The 23,831-nt window shown below is 48.9% G+C and overlaps 1 protein-coding gene across 5 annotated transcripts in view; it reads left to right on the top strand.

The window, feature by feature from the left end:
- Positions 1-23,831, top strand: part of RASGEF1A (RasGEF domain family member 1A) — a 91,576-nt gene that overhangs the window by 55,369 nt on the left and 12,376 nt on the right. For 2 of the 5 annotated variants that reach the window (XM_016158705.2, XR_001598592.2), the window contains one exon: positions 23,066-23,266. In XM_016158705.2, coding sequence (XP_016014191.1) covers positions 23,072-23,266 — 195 coding nt within the window. In that variant the 5' untranslated portion in view covers positions 23,066-23,071. Of the gene's footprint in view, positions 1-3,097; positions 3,197-9,881; positions 12,124-23,065; positions 23,267-23,831 lie in introns of those variants that run through there. The other 3 variants (XM_016158695.2, XM_016158710.2, XM_036223435.1) reach the window with 3 other exon arrangements.

Genomic DNA, 23,831 nt, shown 5'->3' with positions numbered 1-23,831 from the left:
TCCCCTGATGACTATGAAGTTGAATGGTTTTTCTTATGTTTATTATCCTTTTGGATATCTTTTTTTTTTTTGGTGATATACCTCTTTAAGTCTTTTGCCCATTTAAAAAAGCGGGTCTTCTGACTTCATTTTTATGAGTTCTTTGTATATGCTGGATATGAAGCCTGTGCTAGATATATACAACTATATCTATATCTGCATATGCACACATACACATTTATTCAATAGATAGGTGTTGAGTGCCCCCAGGTGCCAAACATGTCATAGTCACTGGGACACAGCAGTGAACAAAACAAAGGTCCTGCCCTCATGGAATTCAGATTCTCCCTAAAGGAGACTAACAAATAAGGAAGTAGAAAGAATATGTCAGACTGTAATAACCACGAAGAGAAAAGTTCAGTGGGAGAGGAAGTGCAGGAGTGGAGGGTAACACTGTAAATATGTCACTGAGTAGGGGATGTATCAGTAAAGACCTAAGGGGGAGAGTCCACAGACACCTGGGGAAGAGCACTGTCCACAGAGGGAGGATGAGTAGGGCTTGGAGTGGGGACTGGCACAGAGAAAGTGGGTTGGGCAGGGAGTGAGGTGGGAAATCTCATATGGGGTCAGGTCCACAGGACCTGGATGGCCATTAGGACTCTGGTTGTTATTCCATTGGGCGTTCTGGGCAGAGGAAGGACAGGACCTGACTCAGGTTTAAGAGGACCCCTCTGGCTTCTGTGTTGAAGCAATAATGGTGGAAGGGACACTAATTAGAACTTTGTTACAGTAGGTCCAGCCTCCTCTCCCAGTTTTTCATCTGTCCCAGGTATCTGCACTTGTGACATCACTGACATCCTGGAATGAGGCTTCCCTGTTCTTTGTTCTGCCATCCTCAGAGCATCCTCTCATGGCCATGGGACAGACATACTGTTCCTAGCTTCGTGTCCAGCCCCCAACAAATGGGGATTCTCTTCCTATAAGCCTCCTCTTTCCAGAAAACCCCAACAGATGTCCACTGGCCACATCACACCTGGCTCATTCTCCACTTTTTAAAGCTGACTCTCGCAAGGTAATGGGCTCCTGTGTGAGTTACCAGAGCCTTGCTCCCTGCTCCCTGCCCTATCCATAGCTTCCAGCAGGGGAACACCCTGGCAGGGATCGACCCTGGCACATCTATCTCCCTGCATTCTTGGGCACCAGGAAGGGTGTAGATGCAGTCTAGTTATGCAGATGAATGCTGAGCTCACAACTGTGAGTGAAGGAGACAGCACCATCCATCTGCGAGAACGCTCCAGGGGCAGAGACAAGGGGCAGAGACAATGGACAGAGGGGCTCTCCTTCCTCCTGGGGAAGCCATTGAGGATGCTGGTGAATTCTGTGGGTGAGCACATATAGGAACCAGCTCTGTGACTATATAGGAAGGTGCCTTGGGGCTGCATGTTAGCACAGCCACCTCTGGCTGTGACATCTAGAGAGGCAGAGGGGAAGGCCTCCTCTGGGTGCAGGTGGCAACAGGGGTGTTAACTACCTATCCCTGAGATAATACTGTGGCCACCTTAGGTCCCAGATGTCCTGCAGCATTGTATGACTGGGCTGAAGATGGCAAGAGTAAGTGCCCGTCAGGCTTCTTCAGGGCAAGACCCCAGGACTCTTTCTTTCTGGTGTTCTAGAACTGTATGAAGAGGTATGGTTGGCCAGGCAGGCCCAGAATCCAAGTGCCCAGATTGATCCTGGTGTCACAAGTCAGCTGCAGAGGTCACTGAGCTTTGCAGTTTTCTGCTGGCCTGAAATGAGATGCAGAAGCAGTAGGGAGAGAAAGATAGTGTGACAGCTTAGGGGGTTGATGTACCCGCAGTCTGCAGACCTGGCCATTTCTGCCTGGTGCCCTCACTGCCCATGCATAGAAACTGTACAAGGCCATGGTTAATGGCAAACTGGAGGAGAGCCAGGTGTCTCACAAAGCTGTTGGGCAAAGGGCAGGCTTCCGAGGATACACCTGGACACTGAAAGGGTCTCCTGGGCCCCTATCCCTTCCTGGCCCTGGGGCTTGCTCATGAGTTCTGGGTTTGTCTCAGCTTCTCTCTAGGCTCTCTATTACAAGAAGCAAGAACAGTCCCTGTTCCCTCAGAATCTCACCCCAGCTCTTGCTCCCAACTCAGCCTTTGGGTTCTCACGTTCCAGATCTCTCAGAGAGGGCACTCTTCAGTCAGTCTCTTCCATCCAAATTCTCAGAGCTGGGTTGGGGGCCGCTGCAGGAACATGGTGGAGGAGGAGCCATATCATCGCTTGACAGTTTTCCTTCCGAGCGCTGTTGCTCCTGGATATGGAATGACGCCTCATTTGTGTCATGTGCCAGGCCTGCCCCAAGCTGTGTCTCAGAGTAGCCCTTTCATGAAAGCAGCTGCTGTGTCCCTGTGTTCACTCAAGGAAATGGAAAGACAGAGTTCCGTATGACGCTGGAGGCCAGAGCCTTGTGGAGTGGACATCGTAGATGTCCACTAAAGAGCTACAGCAGGTGCTTGACCAGCATTCAAGTCAAACGCTGGTCAAGCACCTGCTGTAGCTTTAGTGGATATCTACGATGAAGCGATGTTGAGGTGGGGTTGGGGGGAGGGAAGAGAGTCTTGAGGGAGGAGATGGGGTCATAGGGGACACTCCGACAGCAGGATCTCACCAACACGATTGCTCCCATCCTGCCCTAAGCTCTGATCCACTGCGCCCCTTTGCCTGGTGGTACAGCCCACCCGGCGCACTCAGCACCTACTCCTTGCCAGGGCTGCCCTACTGACAACACGGCCGGTGCAGTGCATTCTTCGCGCCCAACCCCAGTTGCGCAGCTAGCCACCCACAACCCTTGATCCTTTCCTGCGGCGCCCCAAGCTGCGTCGCGCCGCATCCCAATCCCCCGGGCTCCGCTCGGTCCGCGACCCAGGCTCCGCCCCTTTCCAGGCCAGGCCTCACGGTTCCCGACCCTGGCCCCGCCCCGGTCACCCGCTGTCCTTGGGTCCCTGCCTTGCTGGGGACTGCCTGAGAGCGCGAGAGAGGAGGGAGCGGGGAAGATCCACTCGCGGGGCCCGCGGGGGTCGGGGCGGGGCGGGGGGCAGGCGGCCGGCGGATCTCTCGCCCGCGAGAAGAGGAGCTGCAGCACGCGGGACGCCTGCAGTGCCGGGGACCCAGCGGGGAGCAGCCAGTCAGGATGTTTCTGGAACCACAGGTAGGGTTACAGTGCGTGACATGCAAGGCAGCGAGTCCCGCAGGCAGCGACGTGGGTAAGCTCCAGTGCAACCCCTTGATTGCCGCAGGAGCATGGTGTGGGGGGTTTCTGTGCTTCCAAGCTGAGAAAGGAGAGCTGATCTCCTGGGAAGGTGTGCGGCCATCCCGAAAATCTCTGGTCTGTCTCAGAGAGAACCATTTCCTCTGCGTTGTCTCCACCTGGGCACCTGCTGCCAAGTGGGCAGTGCCCAGGGCTCAGGATGGGTGGGACAGCCCAGGCTGCCACTGCCCTTCCTGACATGCCAGTGATCAGCTATAGCTGAGGACACCGGCACACCTGGTAGGGACCCCTGGGGTGAACAGGGCCAGGGAAGGAAGCAGGAGACAGTAGCATGAGCAGGAGGGCCCTCAAGAGGCTGACTGCGCTGGGACTGGCACAGTTAGGCTTGTAAAATGCAAGATGACCCTGAGTCTTTCTCCAGACTTAAGGGCTCAAGATTACCTGTTTGCCTTGGAGAAGGTGCAGGGAGAGGGGGAGGTATGTGATGAAGAGGGCACGTGGGAGGTGTGTATGTGTGATGTGTGGGTGAGAGTGAGAGTGTGTGAAAATGCAGGCATATTTATATATGGGGTGTGTAAAAGAGGCAGAGGCGTTTATGGGGGCAGGATTGTGCCTGTGTAAGCCCACAGATACCTGTGTATTTTAGGAGAGTGGAGCTCCAGGGTTGGGCTTCAAGGAATGTGGGCTCCAGGATGAGGGGCAGCTTCCTCTCTATTGGAGGGGAAGCCGAAAACTTATCCTAGAATTAGTCTTGAACATGAGGCAGAGTTGCCTTTCCATGGCTGTTTGTTAAAACCCTCCCTTTGAATGCACCTGGTAGTGTGATCCAGGTGCAGTACGTCCCGCTGCTCCAGGCCCCCTTAGTGTGGAGCTGACAGCCCAGAATAGATGGGGGTACCAGAGGAGGGCTTCACTAAGACAAGTAATGACAATCCTGCTCATCCTGGCAAGCAGAGGTCCAATATTTTGATGCCTATAATACTACCAGTGTGGAAGTGTTGTTTGTACTTTGGGTAGGGTGGTCAAGGGAGACCTCAGTATGTGTGACCTGTGCATGAAGATGTGATGGAGGGAAGAGAGGAGATGTGTGGTAGTGGAACCAGAGGGGCACACCAGGAAAAGGTCAGGCAGGGCTTTGAAGAGGAAGCCTCCTGTGTCCACAGGTCAGACTAGAGGCCAGGTGTCAGGAACAGAGCAGGTGAGGGTAAGAGGACATTAGGGTCGGAACAGTGGCCCTGGGGCTCAGACCAGGAAGGTAGCAGTGGAAGAAAAGAGAAGGGCCAATTTGAACATGCTCTGAAGGTAAAGCATGAGGCCTTGCTAATGGCAGAGGTGTGGTGCTACCATTGGAAAGGTGGGCCACTCCATGAAGGAGGAGGTGGGGGTGGGTGGGAGGTGGAGACAATTTGACACCTCTGAGGAGATGTCAACTGGCAGTGGGGCAAGAAGTCTGAAGTTTGAGGGGAGGCCTGGTCTGGAGTGCTAATTCGGAGCCTCAGTTTGCTCAGCCCTGTGGGCCCCTTGCCGCCTCCTGGCCTCACTACCTACACCTGTACCTGCTGGCCTTGGGCCCAGCCTACCCAAGTACATTGCCTTCATCTTGCTGGGCCTCCTGCTGCAGGGAGAGGAGCTCTTCATGTGAGCTCTACCAGCTGTCAGGTGAGTTGAGAGAGCCCTGCATCTGTTGTCAACTTGGCTGCTGTGTGCCTTGCAGGCTAGTAGAGGTGCAAGAGCACTGAGGAAAGCACCATCTGCAGGTTGCATACCCACCAAATATGGGACCACAGTGGTGTAGTCTTCAAGGGCTGAGCTGTCTGGGAGGCCACTTGGAAGAGAGAGTCACACATTGGCTTTGGGATGGGTAGGGTTTGACTTGGACCCAAGATGAAGCTGCTTGTACCCTCCACACCTCTGGGCTTCTTGAGATTCATTCTCTATGGGAGCTGCTGGTGAGTGATCAGGGGAGGGCTGGGTCTGTTGGGACTGAGGTGTCAGCCAGGAGACCTATTACACTGCGCTGCTCTTCCTTCTCTAAACCCACTCCTGGTCATCCTTGGAAGCCCATCTCAGAAATCACCTCAGTCAGGAAAGCTTCCCTGATTTCTCCCTTCAGAATTAGTTATCCTACCCTTGTGCTTTCTCAGCACTCAGCAAAGACCCTTAATCCTAAATTGCTTACATTGCATCTGTCTCCCCAGGTAGACATCAAAGTCAATGGGTTTTTTTTATTTCCTAGTAAGAGGCACAGGTCAGCAGGTCTTCATGAATGTTTTTTTTTTTTTTTTGACTGAATAAGTGAGAGAAAGAAGGAGGGAACAAACATGTGGGCTGGAAACAGTCTGTGGAGACTGCCTATTTCTGCCTTTGTGTTTCATACATAGGGAAACAGGCCCATAAGGACCACAGTTTGCCTGAGTTCAATGAGGAGGTCAGGGATCATAGCTGGATTCCAGATTAGGATGTTTCCAGGTTCTGAGCTGGCTGGGTCTCTGTGGGTTCCAGGACAAGGGGAGCCCAGAAGCAGACAGACTGCGGTTGAGCTGAGCTTATAAATGACAGTCAGGGGCCTCCGCTGTGAACCTTTGTTTTTCTCCCTTCTGGAGCCCTGCGGCTCCCAAGTGTTTGGCCCTGTGGCCTTGCAGTCATCAGTGGGTATTTTTTTTTTTTGGACAGCCCACTGCCCTGCATCTCAGCTTCCAGCGGAATAACCCTGCCTTTGATGACCCATTCACACCTGCCTGACTGACTGGGTCCAAGGCCACGGTATTTCCCAAATGTCAGTGTGGCTGCCCCAGCAGCAGCCTCCTCCTCATCTTGGGGCCTGCTAGTGTGAGTCAGAGGATCTGAGAAACAGCTTGCAAGTCTTGTTTAACTCTCACAAGGTCTCTGCTCCGGTGACACAAGTGGAAGCTGAGGCTCCAGGGGTCTAAGCCTGCAGCAGCATCAGGAGCAGAAGGAGCTCACATTCATTCTGGGACTGGCTGACCCCAAAGCTTGCTCTCCCTTGGGGCACCAGGGCTACATGCAACATTTTTAGAGGAGGGATAGCAAGTTCCTAGAGGAAGCTGGAAACTGGCAGTATCCAGCCCAGAGGGTAGAATGTTGTGGTGTCATGGGTCAGGAAATGGGGCTTCAGGCTGGTGGCTAATATGGGTGTCATAGCTGACCCATTTGGGAGGACAAGTCCCTGGCCAATGGCTGGGAGACCTGCAGAGCCGTGAGGCCCCAGGACCAGCCCCTGCGCAAGGACCTGCTCACACATACCTCTCTCCCACTGTCACTGAAGTGAGCTTCATGGCACCTGCTCCCAGTGGACTGAGTGGGGGGGATGTCTTTGGGGATGGAGACACCTGTACCCAGGGGAGGTAGATAAGCAAGCTATTAATTTTTAAAAATTGTATGTTAGGTAGTTGATAATTGAACTCTCTTATTAGTTTGAATAGATTTTTTGTTTGGCTTCCTGGAAAACCCAAGAAATTAATCATATTCCAGCACATAAGATACATTCTGTTTCTTCATTTCTAATGCATCTTTTATTTATTTTCTTATTGTGATTTCTAAAAGGTGCAAGGCAACATTAAATACTAGCGGTATTGTCTTGGCTTGCTTTTCATTTTAATGACAAGGCCTCTAATGTTTTATTGTTAAGTCTGAATTTGGCCTTAAATTTCAAATAGATATTCTTCTTCATGAGCAGTACACTCCGTTTCTACACTAGCTTCCAAGAGTGTACGCCAAAAATAGATAGTTAATTTCATTGAAGACTTTCCCATATTCAGCAAAATCATCAAATTCCTTTTCTCTGTTTGGATCTATTAACGTGCAGACTTATTAGCTTTTCTGAGAAAAATGATCCCCATGTACCTGAACTAAATCCCAATTATGCTTTAAAATGCTGCCACGTTCATTCTACTGATATGGTGCCTAGGGTATTTTTCATCTATATTCATAGGTAAAAATTTATACATATTTTTCTATTAGGGGATGTATTTGTCACATTTATAAATCATGGTTATGTTAGCTTCACTAAAAGAATAGGAAAGATTTTCAGTTTGAATTGTATAGGTGAACTTGTTTAAATATCATGTAAAATTATTGTATTCTCCAAGGATTAAAATAATTTATTTTAAAAACTGTCTTAGCCACGGCTGAGGTTTAGTTGGCTGTCAGCTTACTTAATCTATACTATGGTTATTGGTCTTTTTGGGTTCTAAACATTTTTATTCTCTTTTGGTTATTTATATTTTCCAGATAATATCTCAGTTCAAAATGCTTTCAGATCTTTTAGCACAGATATACATAGCCTACTTTTTTAAAGTTTCTTCTCCATATCTGTAGTTACATTCTCTTTTTCATTTTTTTCTTTAAGATGGAAATTCTGTTTATTATTATTATTATTATTATTAAACTTATTTTTTGTTATGGTGACATTGGTTAATGAAATCCAGTACGTTTCAGGCATGCAATTCAACAGTAGGGCATATATACATTTACACTGTGTGTTCACCTCCCATAGTTAGATTTATTTCTAGCACCATATATTTGAACCAGTTTACCCCATCTACCTCCCCACTCCCTCTCCCCCGTTAACCACTAGTCTATTGTCTATGTCCATGAGTCTGTTTGTCCTGCTCATTTGTTGCTTCTAGGTTTATATCCCATATTTAAGTGCTGTAATGTGGTTTTCAACTTTTTCTGTCTGGCTTATTTTGCTTAGCATGATTACCTTGGGGTCCATCAACATTGTCGCAAATGGTAGTATTTCATCTCTTCTTATGGCTGAGTAATATTCCATTGTATATATGTACCACAGCTTCTTAAGCCAGTCATCTATCATAGGAAATTTTGGTTGCTTCCATGTCCTGACCACTGTGAATAGTGCTGCTATGAAGATTAGTGTGCAAATATCTTTTTGGATATGAGTTTTCAAGTCTTTGGGGGTAAATACCCAGTAGAGGGATTGCTGGATCATATGGTAGACCAATTCTTAGTTTTTTGAGGAATCTCCATACTATTTTCCATAGTGGCTGTACTAATTTGCAGTCCCACCAGCAGTGTACGAGGATTCTTCTTTCTCCACATCCTCTCCGACATTTGTTATTACTTGTCCTGTTGATTATAGCTATTCTAACTGGTATGAGATGGGAGAAGTGTCTGTTCAGGTCCTCTGCCCATTTTTTGATTGGATCATTCGTTTTTTTGTTGTTATTGAGTTGTATGAGTTCTTTGTATATTTTGGATATTAGGCCCTTATCAGAGGTGTTGCTTGCAAATATATTTTCCCATTTGGATGGTTGTCTCTTTACCTTGTTGATAATTTCTTTTGCTGAGCAGAAGCTTTTTAGTTTGATGTAGTCCCATTCATTTATTTTTGCTTTTACTTCTCTTGCCTTTGAGGTCAAATTCATAAAATCCACTTTAAGTTCAAGATCCTTGAGTTTAGTTCCTATGTTTCCTTCTATGCAATTTATTGTTTCAGGTCTTATACTCAGGTCTTTAATCCATTTTGAGTTAATTTTAGTGTGTGGTGATAGACAACAGTCTAGTTTCATTCTTTTGCAGGTGGCTTTCCAGTTTTCTGAGCACCATTTATTGACGAGGCTTTCCTTTTTCCACTGTAGGTTTTGGCTCTTTTGTTGCAAATTATTTGCCTATATAAATATGAGTTTATTTCTGGACTCTTAATTCTGTTCCATTGGTCTGTGTTTCTGTTTTGCTGCCATTATCATGCCATTTTGATTATTGTTATTTTGTAGTATAATTTGAAGTCAGTCAGAGTGATGCCTCTAGCCATGTTCTTTTTTCTCAGGATAGCTTTGGCAATTTGGAGTCTTTTGTGCTTCCATACAAAACTGATGATTTTTTGTTCTATTTCTTTTTTAAAAAGGCTGATGGGATTTTGATGGGAATTGCATGAAATCTGTATAATGCTTTGGGTAATAAGGTCATTTTAACTATGTTGATTCTTCCAATCCAAAAAGACGGAATATCTTTTCATTTCTTTGTATCTTCTTTGATTTCTTTTAACAGGGTCTTATAGTTTTCATTATATAAGTCCTTCACTTGTTTTGTTAAATTTATTCCTAGGTATTTTACTCTTTTTGTTGCAATTGCGAAAGGAATTATTTTTTCCACTTCTTTTTCTGACAATTCATTATTAGAGTATAGGAACACTATGGGTTTTTGAACATTGATTTTGTATCCAGAAACTACCGTATTTGTTTATAGTTTCTAGTAGTGTTCTTACAGCGTCTTTAGGGTTTTTAATTCCTAAGAGCTGTATTTTTGCATTTCTTCTCTCCCTCTTAGCCTCCTCCCTCACTCCCTCTTCCCTCTCTGCCAGCCTCCTTACTTTCTTCCATCTTTTTGTTGATTAGAATTGCCAGAAGTTTATCTTTTTAATTTGTGTTTTTTTTTTAAAGAAAAATCAGCTCTTGACTTTAATCAGCAAGCTATACTCTTTTTTTCCTTAAATCCATTAATTTATCTTTTAGTTATTCCTTCCTCTAGTTTGTTGTACATCTGTTTTGTTTAGAAGCTCTTTTTAGCTTTTTGAATCAAGAATTTATTTCATTTTCATTTTTTCTTGTTCTTTTTTTTTTTTTTTTTAACATATTGAATTCTGTGAATTTTTTCTCCGAATACAGCTTTGGCCATATAGAATTTTATAAGGAGTTTTCTTATAGGGGTTCTTTTTCTGATGTGTCTGTAATTGGAGTTTTGATTGCTTTTAACTCAAATATGATTTAGGGAACTTTTATCAAGTGAATGTATTGAATGAATTTTTTTGGTTCACCATTTGTTTATTGTTATTCAGCTCCGAGTCCACATCATTCTGTCACCTGTACATTTCTGTCTGGGGACTCTATCAGGGTTTCATTGGTTCTATGATATATGAACAATGTGGATGTGTGGATGAGTACTCTGATAGAAGAACATGACATTCCATGTTTAGGGCATGGTATTTCATGCATTTGCCTTTCATGTTTCCATCCCCCATTTGGAGAGAATGCATGGCAGTATTTCCATTCCTTCCCACTACTTGTCTCTTTGGGTATCTACCACTTGTCACGAAGTGTAAAAAATTCTAATTGTCCTTCTGCCTGTCTCTCTGGCTCATGCAGAGGAGCTCCCTGCATTGTGCTAGAGCACTGGGCACAGCGGGGAGCCAGTTCTCAGAATTTGCCTTTCATTTTCAACATTTGGCAGAAAAAAATAGCTTGCAGGCAGGAGACTTGGGCTGGATCCCTGGCTCTCCCTTGCCTGACTGTGTGGCCTTAGGCTGTCCTTAGCCTCCTGGGCTGCACCTGGAAAGAGGACAAGAATACCCTGGAGGATGCTATGGGGACATGTAGGATGGCCAGAAGGGGGAGAGTCCTCTCTGAATGTCACTCATTGTCAGTGAGGCTGCTGGGTTGTTTCAGGGAGGGCCTGAATTTGAGGCTGCCCAGCACAGGGCCCCTCAGGGACACATGCGTGACTGGCCCTCAGACCCTGGCCTGACCCCTAGCATCTCTGAGCTTATCGGCCCCAGTCTGGATACTCTAGCAGGTATCTCCTTCTTAGCCAGGCCTCCGCCACCTCGCAGGGGCCCTGACCAGCTTCCATGGGCCTTCACTGCCCACCCCACCTCCCTCCCTAGCCTGTGCAGATGGTCTTGGGTTGGTGTCACATTCACCAGGGTTCAGACCCCAACATCCCTGCTTTGTAGTTATAAGACTGAGGGCTGGTGACTTAAGCCCTTTGGACCTTTGTTCCTTTGTTTGGAAGATGAGACTATGGTTGCTGTGCTAGCAGCATATGCTGTGATGTGTGGGTAAGTACACTGCCCCAGGGAGGGACAAAAGTGGCTATACCACTGGTATTCCTGGGGCCTGGCCAGGTTCTGGCCACTAGGTTATGAGCCCCAGGGCCAGGGGACATGGGGCATGTGGCAAGAAAGCTGCTGTGTACAGGGAATATTTACAGAGAGTGACATAGGGAGTGGGAGATGTTTTTGTTGGAGGGTCAAGACACGTGTCCTGGATCTGTTTCTGAGAAGCTGTGGCCGCTGGACAAGGCCATGGCTCTCTGGGCCCAGCAGGAAACTGGGTGCACTCTTCCTCTATCCTTGTCTAGCACATAGATATCTCTGCTCCTGCAGTGCTGTAAGGTCCCAGAGGCACCACTCTGAGCATCTGCCAGGAGGATGACAATTCAAGCAAAAGAAATAGATTTTTATTTGTTTTTAAACACAAAGGAAAAGTATTGCAAAGCCTAATTATACGTCATTTAAAAATAAAAGAACTATGTTTTTTTCCATACCCCAGCATCCCCAGGCAGCCTTGTGGGGGTGGGGTGGAGGCTGCCACTCACTCCTGGAAAGGCCTGGGCTATGGCCTCTCCCCCACTCCACCTCTCCACCCAGAGAGGCTCAGCCTCCCTGCCTCTCAAGGACCCCCAAGCTCTGACACAGCCCTTTCGTTTTCTCACTTGCTCACATCTACACCCTGCTGCTCCTCACATGCTCCCTCTCAGAAACTGGGCTCCTTCTCCCTTACAGGCCAGAGCTCCTGCAACTGTCCCGCACTCTGATCAGCAGCAGTCTTAAGCAGATGCACCATATATCAAGAGGATCCCAGAGGAGCAATTTCACTTGAGGTGGGCATCTGCACCCAGTCTCCCACCCCCACCTCTGAGGCACCTTGAGAGGACTTGTAGAAATGTCAGGACTAGCTCTCAAGTTTGTCGCAGTTTACACACTCTTTTGTCCAAGGCTGTATTCAGCTCAGCATCCAGGAAGGAGTCTGAGTTGCCTGTCCATGTGTGAGTGCTGGGTGTCCCCTGTGGAAACTGATGGAATTGGCCCAAGAGGAAGGAAGCCAAAGGTGAGGGGGGTGGGGAGGCCCAAGGCATTCTCCTCCATCCCTGAGGGCTCTGAATGGGAAGCCAGTGTGTCAGCTGCCCGCTCTGTGGGAAAGGGCAGGGATTCTCTGAGATCCTACCTGCTTGACCTCAGCCTCTCCAGTCTCAATAATGGGATGGTTATTGGTAGACAATGACATTTTGTTCCCTGAGCAGCCATAGAAGAAGCCGAATGGACAGAAAAGGAGAAAAGAAGGAGGAAGAGAGAAGAGGAAAACCCCTGGACTTGACAAAATTTGTATTTAAGGAGTGTGAAGAGGAGATGACAGAATTCTTTCAGTCAATGCAGATCATATTTGGATATAGGAGGGAATTCAGAAGAAGGAACATGAATCACGCGTCTATGACAAAGCTTTAATTAGCATCACTCTGGGTTGGGCCTTTGTCAGGGAGGTGCCAGGCAAGGTACTGCGTGACTCTGGTTCCCATGGCAGTGGCCTGGTGGCTGGAGTATGTCTTACAGCCCAGAGGACACACAAGGGTGAATATGGCCTTTCTCATGGCATCTATGAATATGATTTCTTTTTTTTTAATGCCAGTTTATTTGTTTTTTCATAAAATATATACATAAATTTTTTAACATTTTATTTTTTTATTTTTCTCTCTTCACCCTCCCCCATCTCTTTTGGTAACCAGTAGTCCATTGTGCATGTCCATGAGTCTCTGTTTGTCCTGTTCATTTGTTAATTTTAGGTTTATAGCCCACATTTGTGATATCATGTGATTTTCAAGTTTTCTGTCTGGCTTATTTTACTTAGTATGATTATTTCAGGGTCCATCCACGTTGTTGCAAATGGCAGTATTTTATCTCTTCTTATGGCCGAGTAATATTCCATTTTATATATTTGTACCACAGCTTCTTTAGCCAATCATCTATCATAGGAAATTTTGGTTGCTTCCATGTCCTGGCCACAATGAATAATGCTGCTATGAACATCGTTGTGAAAATATCTTTTTGGATATGGGTTTTCAAGTCTTTGGGGTAGATACCCTGTAGTGAGATTGCTGGATCATATGGTAGGTCAATTCTTAGTTTTTGGAGGAACCGCCATACTGTTTTCCATAGTGGATATACCAATTTGCAGTCCTACCAGCAGTGAATGAGGGTTCCTTTTTCTCCACATCCTCTCCAACATTCGTTATTACTTTTCCTGTTGATTATAGCTATTCTAACAGGTGTGAGATGGTATCTCATTGTGCTTTTGATTTGTATTTCTCTAACAGCTGGCAATGTTGAGTATCTTTTCAAATATTTGTTGGCCATTTGTATGTCCTCTAGGGAGAAGTGTCTGTTCAGCTCCTCTGCCCTTTTTTTGGTTGGATCATTTGTTTTTTTGTTGTTGTTATTGGGTTGTATGAGTTCTTTGTATATTTTGGATATTAGGCCCTTATGAAAGGTGTCGCTTGCACATATATTTTCCCATTTGGATGGTTGTCTCATTACCTTGTTGACAATTTCTTTTGCTGAGCAGAAGCTTTTTAGTTTGATGTAGTCCCATTTATTTATTTTTGCTTTTACTTCTCTTGCCTTTGAGGTCAAATTCATAAAATCCACTTTAAGTTCAAGGCCCTTGAGTTTAGTTCCTATGTTTCCTTCTATGCAATTTTTTGTTTCAGGTCTTATATCCAGGTTCTTAACCTATTTTGAGTTAATTTTAGTGTGTGGTGATAGACAACAGTCTAGTTTCATTCTTTTGCAGGTGGCTTTCCAGTTGTGAATATGATTTCTTGAAGCTTGGTTTAATGTCCACTGGGCTGGGAGGATGCAGAGATGGGAGCTGCAGGGATGGGGCCAGCCATGTCCTCCCAAGGACTTCTCTGCTGGAAAGTCCACAGGGGTGCAGAGTGAGGAGGGTGAGGGTTAAAAAGGCCTGTCCACAGAAGTGTGTTGCCTCCTGCCACTCCCTACCCCTGTGGGCCCAAGCAGCCACCCTTAGGCCAGAGCCAGCTCCGGGCACCACATATCAATATTGGGTAGTACAACTGGGTCATGGATCTGCCTGCCTGGAAGCAAGAGGCCACTTTTCTCCATTTTCTCTCTGTCTGTGGAGGGGCACATTGACTGTGCTGGGTGTGGTGAGGTGAGAGGAGCCCCAAAGGTGGGATAAGGGCAAAAGGTAGCACCAGCCCTATAATCTGTGTCTAAGAAGGCAGCAGGTAACTTTGAGGAGAAGTGCCCATCAGTATCCTATAGTTCCGATGCCACCCAAACCAGCAGGTACAAAGCATGTCCTGAGCATGGTGGCCTCATGCCTTCTCACTGCCACTTGTGAAACAGGTGCTGGAGGTGCGGTCTTACAGAGTAGAGCCCTGGTTCCCAGCTTATAATGTGGCCAGGCCTCAAACCCAGCCTATTGGGCTCCCAGCCCATGCTTGCAGCCAAACCCTGAGTATCTGTGGCATGTGGCACCAGCAGACAGGACCAGGGCTCTCTGGAGCTGAAGGGAGACACATTTCAGCTCAAAGTTAGGAAAAACTGAGAGCTGGGGTTTGGGGAGGGGAAGGACACCTCCCAGAAGGCAGCTTCTTGCTCATACCTTTCTGTTTCTGGGGGAGGGCCACTGGGTTGGGCCCTTCCTTCACTGTGGGTGGAAGAGCCAGAGGTGGATGGGCAGCAGAGCTGGGGGAAGTGGGTCCCTTGTGGCCAAGGATCCAAGCGCCTGAGCCAGAGGGCGGACAGGTCTGGCGCCACCTGGGGGGCAGATGCAAGGTCTTAGGCCTACTGGAATCTCTGGAAATGGTGGTGAGCTAAGCTCGAAGACTCTCAAGTAGGTGTTACTCAAGTGTACCCTGTGCGGATGACACCCAGAGGGCCTGACCACTGGCAGGTCACTGGGCAAGTGCCACCTGGCCTTAAATGGGTATGGAGTCCTGGGAACACAGTTACAACTCCTAAAAAAGCATAGGTTCTGGAGTGGAGGGGAGAGGGGGTATAGAGTGAGGGAAGGAGGGACAACAACAGGATTAAAGAAGGGGAGAGCAAGGAGGGCTAAAAAAGGGGAGTGGGCTGCACTTGGTGTGGGCACCCCTGTGCCCTTCCAGCTGGAGGGTTTGGCGCCTACTGCCCTTAGTGACCCTTGGCTGTGCCACGGGTAGGGGTGCACCCCTGCCTCTCCCCCTCCCCCAGCACCCTGAAATGCAGATGAGATCCTGAGAGGCCATAGTGAAGTGACCTGTCCACTGCTGGCCCATTATTTTTTGCTGCATTTTCTGGTCTGGGAACCCAGTTGGGGAACAGCAGGATTGGAAGATGGAAGATTAAGTGAGATGGTAGGGGCAGCTAAGGAGGTGCAGCTGCCTTTGCCACCTGACCTCTCCTGCTTGGGGGGGCTGGCGGTGAGGCCTCATTCTTGCCATGTGCAGCAAAAGGGAGGAGGCCCAAGACACTGGCTTGCACTTCATGGCACAGAAAATACAGGCACAATACACTGCCATTTGTCCCCCATGTCTTCCTGAGCCTCTATCCAAACCAGGAGGCCTCCTGGAACCCTCCTCATTCCCCTCTGTAATAGGTGGCAGAGCTAATAGATGAGGTGGCTAACTCAGTAAATACCTAGCTTTCTACTCCTCCCCTCCCCAAATGAGCAGACTCTTACTTATAGAGTCACAGGTTTCAGATAGTCGAGGCTACTTTTAGCATCCTGATGGCCTTCACCTGGCAGGGGAAGCCATCTCTCACCCCTCCCACCCTCAGGTGGTGTGACTAAAGAGGATCCGAAGGTTAAGTCAAAATCCTCACTGATGCAGAGGACCCCTTAAAGTTTCCAAAAGATTTTGCATTTGCTCTAGGAATCCTGAAGATGTGGTGGGGATGGGAGTCATACATTTAAACAAACGTTTCATTTACAAATTTGATTTGACTTGCAACTTCCTACTTAGAATTCTCTGCTGTGTAAATTGAGGACTTCCTCTGCTAACTCCTCTCCCCAGATTGCCCTCCAAGGCCTTCCAGATCTTTAGAGAGCCTCCTGGATATTAGCTTTATCCAGAAAGTCTTGGTCTGGGGAGCCCACCTGGAGACCCCTGCAGGCCTGGGACTGGGCTGTGCTGGAGGAGGACAGGGAGGGCACCTCCCAGTTCCCCTCTTACCAGGAGCTGAGTGATGTTACGGAAGGGTCCCCATGTGATCTGACTTCAGGGGCTAGGGTATGTTATGGGACAGTCTAGCACAAATCCATGTTTAGCAGGGCTGACACAGATAATTAGGATTGTTTGGGAGTCAGTGAGCTCGTAGGAGGTACTCCAAGGGAGACTTTCCCTAGAGCAAATGGGATGGAAGGCTCACAGGTCTTGGGACCTGACAGCCTTGGCATCAATCAGCCCCTCCCTCTGCTCACAGCACTCTTCCTTTTCCATAAGCCTCCTTCAAGTGTGCTCAGATCTCACCTCCTCTGATAGGCCAGTTTTCCCACTTCTTCCATGGCACTGATCCCCTTCTAACCCATAACATCATAGGGGCTTATCTGTGTGGTCATTGTGCATGCCAGCCCACAGCCTGCTCCTGTGGAGGCTGAGGAGTGTTTAAGCAGGTCCTTGTAACATTTGTGAATGAATGAATCGATGAATGAATGGGCAAGGAGTGAGTGCTTTGTGGAGCACCTAACCTGCTGCTCTACACCAGTGTACATGACTTCAGAGAACCAGCCTCAGCTGCCCAAGGGTCCTGGCAGGCCTGGACTCACATGGCACTGGCCTGGTCTAACTAAGCAGCATGGTTTTCTCCCTAGTCGTGGCCTCTGAGTGCTGATGGGGCTCCTGCCCAGCTCTCCACCAAGACTGGATTTTTCGAGAACCGGATGAAACCTGAGACAGCTCCACAAATGCACCCATTCTGAAATCTCTACCAAAGTCCCTTTTAGTTAAGTGGCCCACCAGGGTGGGGACACAGGACTGGCACGTTGCTCCCACCAGGAGCACTTTCTCTCTCCCAGCCAACAGAAGGGGAGACTGACAAGAAGTGTAATTTGCAGTAGCTAATTGTGATGCCCTGCAGCTTGCTGAGCTAAAAATAGTCTCCATTTTTGTTAAGTAGGTTAAAAAATAGAAGCCTGTGTGTGTGCTGTCTCAGAAAGAAGCAACCCATGCAGAGCCTAGCAGGAATGGGGCTGCTGGCTCCTCTCCTCCACATGAAGGCAGATTCCTGGGGACTCATGCAGGATGGGCCCAGAGGACAATTTTTGTCTCAGTTTTCCAGGAAGCTGGGATTCTTCTTGTCCATAGATGAGCTCTGGGAGCCCCTCCATCCCTGGAATCATATACAGAATGCCCTTGGAAAATATGTTTCTTTGTGCATGCCAGGTGAGGGCCTTTGCCTTTATCTGATGCTCAGAGAGGGTCATGCCCAGCCAGGGACAACGATGAGGAGGAATGAGAGTCCTGAGAAAGATCAGGGCTGTGCAGCAAACTGATCTGGACATACCTATCACCACTGCTGCCTGAGCAACCTTATGCCAGTCCTCATCTGAGAAATGGGCATCTCTGCACTGTCCTCTGGGTTAGGGGGATTGCATCAAGTGAGATGAGATGTGTAACGCCTAGCACACACTGGACTCCAGCTTCTGATGATAAACATGTAAAATATAACAAGGTTGGTAAGAACCTTGCTTTTGCATTTCTCAGAAATTTCCAGAATTGCAGACTCTAGGATCTGAAAGGAGTCCTAAAATTCTGACGGTGCCCTGGGTACCTGCCCTAGACAACTTCTCCCCTTCACAGTTGAATGGAGGTCTAATACCATTTCTGTTCAGCTATGCAGGAGACTGTCCTGGTCCCCATTGTCAGTTTGGACAGATTTGGTTATGTCTGAGGCCAGCCAGTTATCACTGATGCCACCTTCCAGGATTTCTCCTTTAGGCCCTCTGTACTGAGAAATGGGATTCATGCAGACATGTCAGGGTGGGGCAGGGAATGCTTATTGCGCCCTGTCTCCCCTCTCCCAAAATGTGCCCTGAGCTGGTATTGGGAGCAGTTCACCGGGCATCAGAGGCCTGGAGACCCGAGGGACCTGGTGTGGCAGGCAGCAGCCTCTCCCATGTAGGTCCTGAAGGACAAGGCGCTGGTCCCTCTTGGCTGTCCTGAGTCCCTTCTCCTCTCCCCACCCCTACCATCCTGCCCACATATGATGAGACAGCAGGCTGGAGGACCACAGGTCCTGCTCTCAGGAAGGGACCTTGAACTCTGGGAGGCAGGAGATAAGGGCTCCTATGAGAGCAGACCCTGGTCATGGGACACCCCAGGGAGAGTGCGGGACTGCCCCAGACAACGGTGAGCATGACGCCTCTGCACACAGATACCAAAGTAATTGGATGTTTCTCTAGAGTCACCATCATTTGTATTCTCTACCCAAATACTGTTCGTGACAACTTCAGCTGTGGAAGTCATTTGTGAGACCATAGGGCGGTGTTGGGCCTTCCCCCAGGCCTTTTTGGACCTCTCGGTACAAGAAGCAGGAAAAGCACTCGGGAAAGGATATAACCCTTACACAGGCTGGACAAGTACGAGTGCACATGAAGAGATGCGAAGAGTAGCAACAGGGGCCTTTGGGTGTTCACAGCAGCCTCTGACTGCCATAGTGAGGCTGGTGGCCCTGGCACAGAAGGATCTGGGCCTCTGTCACGGCTGCAGCTCCCTGGGACCAGAGGGCCCCTGGGATGATGGAGTAGGGTGCATGGTTTCTGAAGACCATCTCAGATGCAACCTGATTTTGTAAGTACAAAGACGATGACCAGGTAACAAAAGATGTACACGTGTATGTGTGTGCAGGGCTGCCCCTCCCAGAGTATGTGTCTGGCTTTGATACCCTCCTCTCTATTTTGTTGCATGATGGAGGGGCATGACCCCTCACAGCACTAGTTTACTGGGGACACATCAGAAAGCACTGTAGCAGGGAGTGACCCTCAGATCTCTAGCTGAATTCTCTTGACAAGGCTGCAAAAAGGAATTTCATTCATAATCTTCCGCAAACAGTTCCTAAGATGCTCATTTGCCATCTCTCCCAGGATTTCTCAGAGCACTGGGAAAGTTTCATCTTCTTACTCTCTCAAAAAGCCCAGAAGTTTCTCATACCCTGGCTGCCCCCATTGCACTTCCCTCTTCTCCTCTGGGCCCCTCAGTCCAGTCAGCTTCCATGCTCTTGATGCTTTGGTGCAGCGTGTTTCTTTGAAGGTGTGCTTGTGTGCACTGTGTGCACACTATGTGTGTGCTGTGTGCATGCTGTGTGTGCACACTGTATGTGTATTCCCTGTACATGCTGTGTATGTGTGTATGTGCTGTGCGTGTCTGCACACTGTGTATACATTCACTGTGTGCTGTGTGTGTGCATGCTGCGTATGTGTGCACTGTGTATCTTGTGTATGTGCACTGTGTGTATGGTGTATGTGTGTGCTGTATGTGGACATGGTATATGTGTGCTGTGTATGTATCTGCACTGTGTATATGTGTGTGCATTGTGTGCTGTGTGTGCCTGTTCTATGTATATATATGTACTGTGTATGTGCTCTCCGTGCACTGTACATGTGTACATGCTTTGTATTTGTGCATTGTGTGCACTGTGTGTGCACACTTTGTGCTATGTGTGAGCTGCTTATGTGTGCACACTGTGCTCGTGTAGCATGTGTGGGTTCTGTATCTGTACTGTGCCTATATGTGTACATGTTGTGTATGTGTGTGTCACTGTGTGCATTAGTGTATGTGCTGTGCATGTGTATGTGCACTGTGTATGTGTATTCATGTGTACAGGATGTAGGCAGCTGCAGTTACTCAGAAGCTAAAGTTTTTGGCTGAGTCTTCACAAAGGGCCTATGACCTGAGTTGCATTGACTCAGAACTCCAGACTGTATGCCCTGGAAAGGACCCAGGGATCAAGAACCATGAACTAGTCTCTCAGCTGGGCTGAGCAGAGCCTGGAGAATGGTGTTTACTTCTGTACCAACTTATCACTGTGTGAGCACTTGTTCTGGGCTGGAAGCTGCATGCCTGTATTCTTCCCTCCTACACTCCCACACCCATGTGTGACGTTCAGGGACCAGTGTTCCTGTCTGACAGATGTGGCCAGCAGCATGTGTTGATTCCAGCCCAGCTTTCCTAGAGCCTGAGGCAAAGTTCATGTGTGGGCATTTTGTTGGGGAGTATGGTCCATGGGAGCAAAAGGGAAGAGGGAGAGTGTGTAGATGGAGAGGCCCGACAGGACTTGAGACTGTGTGGAGAGACTCTGTGAAGCTTTAGTTCATCAGGGGTGAGGAAGTAGAATTTATTTTCTGGCCCTCATGTCCCATTGACCTGCATCTGGTCCCACACTACTTCTAGGTTGTGCACATGGACTGGATGGATCCACAGAGTGAGAACCTGAACACCAGGGCAGGAAGGGTGTGGGGGCCTGCTGGTGGCCGTGAGGCCCTGTGTAAGGCCATAGGTTAGAAGTGGTGGCAGCAGTGCTGCGCTACTCAGGTGGCAGTGCTAGGCCACTCAGGTGGCACCGAGGCACAGATGTGGGCGGCACATGACAACATCTTGTTCAGCTCCCAGGACATGACCACATTAGCTTCCATTTTTCTCATCTAATCCTCACCACAGCCCTGCAAGAAAGGAAGGGCAAGAAACTGTACACCCAGTCTCAGATTTAGAGCCTTCCCCATGGGATTGAAACCATGTGTGTCTCCTGACTCCATCTGGATTTTCTCACTGAAGTCCTAGACCTGGAGCTGACACACAAGAAAGGACTTGGCAGTACAGACAGATGGCTACGAGTTGGGGTGCAGACAGCGTGAAAGGAATGGAGTTGAGGGAGCCCTGGGGTGTCCCAAGGTTGAATCACTTGTGCTGGACAATGGAGGGAGGAGCAGGCATGAGCCCTGAAGCAGGGGCAGCTGCAAGGCCCCAATGCAGCCACTTCGTTCTCTGGGGAGCCACCAGAAATATGTCAGATGGAATACCTCAGCCCAGCCTGGCAGGCCAGGACAGCCTGCCATCAGGCAGAGTGGTAGGGGAGCCCTGGAAATGAGTGGAAAGATGGAGAGGGCAACAGTGCAGTTGCAAGAAGGTCCCATGCCTTGTTGCTTGGCCCACCTGGACCACCGTACCTGTAGCCAGCCCAATGAACAGTACTGGTGGCAGCTCATCCAGGCAGGTGGCAGAGGGCCCCTCAGACACAGCCTGTGCCAGGGCAGCCTTACCTACTTGCCGCTAGACTACCCCAGGATCCCAGAGTGTGCTCTGCTCTGAAGGGGCAATGAGTGTGGTCTTTTCATCTAGCACCCAGTTACCCCTTGAGGCTTGACCAGGAGGATACAAGGAGGACCACTTTCCTTAATAGTGCCCCAGAGAGCAAAGTAAACCTAGGTATGAAACAGGAAAGCACTGTCACATAACCACTGCCTTGAAACTTGGCGCTTGCTCTCTTCTAAGCTGGCAGGAGGGCCCCTCCCTCCTGCATTTGGGTATCTGGGTACCCGGGCTTGCCCTTGTGCCACCTGGCCCTGAGTGGGAGGTGGGAAGCTCGCAAGGCCTGCCTTCTAGTAGGGGGTTATTCACTTTCGCCTTCCTGGCTATGAGCCAGTTGTGTCTTTAATTAGAAGGTGCTTGCTTTCCTTCTTGAACAGAGAGGGAGCTGCAAGGAGTCAGAGGAGGTAGACTGGGTACAAGTCTGATCCCCCACCCCCACCCCAAAGGGCTGCTGTTTTGTCCAGGCCAGCCCCAGCTGACTTGGAGCAGAGACCTGGGTCACTTGGGCTCCATCTTGGGCCCTACAGAAGCAAGCGCAGAAAGCTGGCCCGCCCTAGGTCTGTCTTCCTCATCTCTTGGGTCTGGCCTCAGAAGGCTTCCCGAGCTATCCAACGATTGGATGCAGCCAGGAGCCACTGAGGCAAGAGAGAGGCTCCTTATGCTTCCTACTCCGAATTTTACTTAGTAAACTTTGAAAAATGCCAATACCCAGGCTGTACACCATGCCAGTTAAATCGGAATCAAGGGGATGGAAGCTGGTCAAAATGTGTTGTTTTTTTTTAACTTCCCAGGTGATTCTGGTGAGAATCACAGCTGAGAAGCATTGATCAGGTGAAGCCAGGTCTGCCCACCTGCAGGCTAAACTTCTCAAAGGGACAAACATGTCCCTAGAAAATGGGCTTTACCCACCCAGCATACCTAGGCTGGAAATCAGGGTACTGCATTTAAACAATAGACCAGGTGATAGCACTGCTGGTTGGGGCCCTACTTGGAGCCCCCAAGCTTTAGAAGAGGATTTAAAACTCCAGAGAAAGTGAGTTCTGACTCAGAAGGTGCAAGTCTCTGGCACTGCTGTGGCTTTGGGGATGCACTTGCTTTGAGCATCCAACAGGGCCTAACTCTCTGGGGCCTCTGGGGACTTATGTGTCTAGAGAAATCCAGTGTTTCTGTGTCCTGGGCACCCCTCATGGTCTGAGAGGGATGCCGAGCAAGCCCGTCTGTGGGAGTCGGCTTCTGAGGGTGGTGACACCATGTCTAGTGTGCAGCATTTTCCAAAGTGAGCCTCTGAGCCTCATTTAATCCTCTCAGCAAGGCTCTGAAGTAGTGCACCCTGTACCCATGGCACAGTTGAGAAAATTAGGGTTCCTAGTGGTTGAGGATTCTGATGAAGCCACAAGTGGCAGAGCCAGGCTCTGACTCAGGCCTCTCTGGCCACCTTTGTTGCCATCTTGGCACAGCTGCAATCTAGCTGTGTGACCTGGGTCATTTAGCCTCTCTGTGCCTTGTCTTTCTCTGCAGCATTTGGAAAATAATGGCTTTTCTTGTGGGGTTAATATGAGGATTAATGAGATGATTCAGCTCTTGCATTAGTGTCACTGATGGTGTGTATGAAGTACCCATGACAGCCAGGAGTAGGGCCTGGCAGAGGCATCTTTAATGCCTCACAGCCTCATTCTTCTCTTATAGGAAACTATGCCCCGGAAGTCTGTCCTCTTCTCCAGCATACTCAGGCCCAGCTGTAGTGGACAGGGGCAGCCCAGCATGGGGGAGCGAGGAGGCGGGGCCAGCGGCTCCAGGGACCTCATCTTCCAGGATGGATGCCTCATCTCTGGATCCCTGGAAGCCTTGATAGAGCACCTAGTCCCCACAGTGGACTATTACCCTGATGTGAGTGCTTGGATCTGGAGAAAGGTGTGGGCTCCAGAGAAGGCTGCTTCGGGGATGGTGGGACGGGGAGCAGATAGAGATGAATGGAGTAGCAGGGAAGGGGCAGGATGGGCCAGCGGGGAGTCACTTCCCTGTGCCCTACAGGTGGGTGGAAGATGGCTCTGGTGGCACAAGAAGGAGATCCACGAGGGGCTGGGACAGGGGCCTGAGTTCTGGGCAGGGTCCTGGGTGAGGAAGAAAAGGCTAGCACCAGAGTCCTGGTGGGGGCCCACTCTGCACGGGTCCTGTTCTTAAGCCAGAAAGTTTGCTTGTGCATGAACCACTGCCACACCTGCCAGCATGTGGATCCTAGGACACATGCCCACATGGGCACAGCTGGCCTTCACCTACAGTCCAGATGGCCCCTCTTCACTTCAAGAAGAGATGAGCGCATTTTTGGAACAGAGAGAAAGAGTTTTCTTGTCATATGTGGCTTCCCTTCTGCAGTAGTGGCACTAGGCCTGCCTGTTCTCTTTTGAGAGCAGAGCTTCACAAGCCCTCCCAGTGCTCACTCCATCTCCAATAC

Source organism: Rousettus aegyptiacus, unplaced genomic scaffold (assembly GCF_014176215.1).
Source record: "Rousettus aegyptiacus isolate mRouAeg1 unplaced genomic scaffold, mRouAeg1.p scaffold_m13_p_6, whole genome shotgun sequence".
Taxonomy (NCBI): domain Eukaryota; kingdom Metazoa; phylum Chordata; class Mammalia; order Chiroptera; family Pteropodidae; genus Rousettus; species Rousettus aegyptiacus.
The sequence above is the reverse complement of the archived record's forward strand: the minus strand, read 5'-3'. Positions and strand labels throughout refer to the sequence as shown.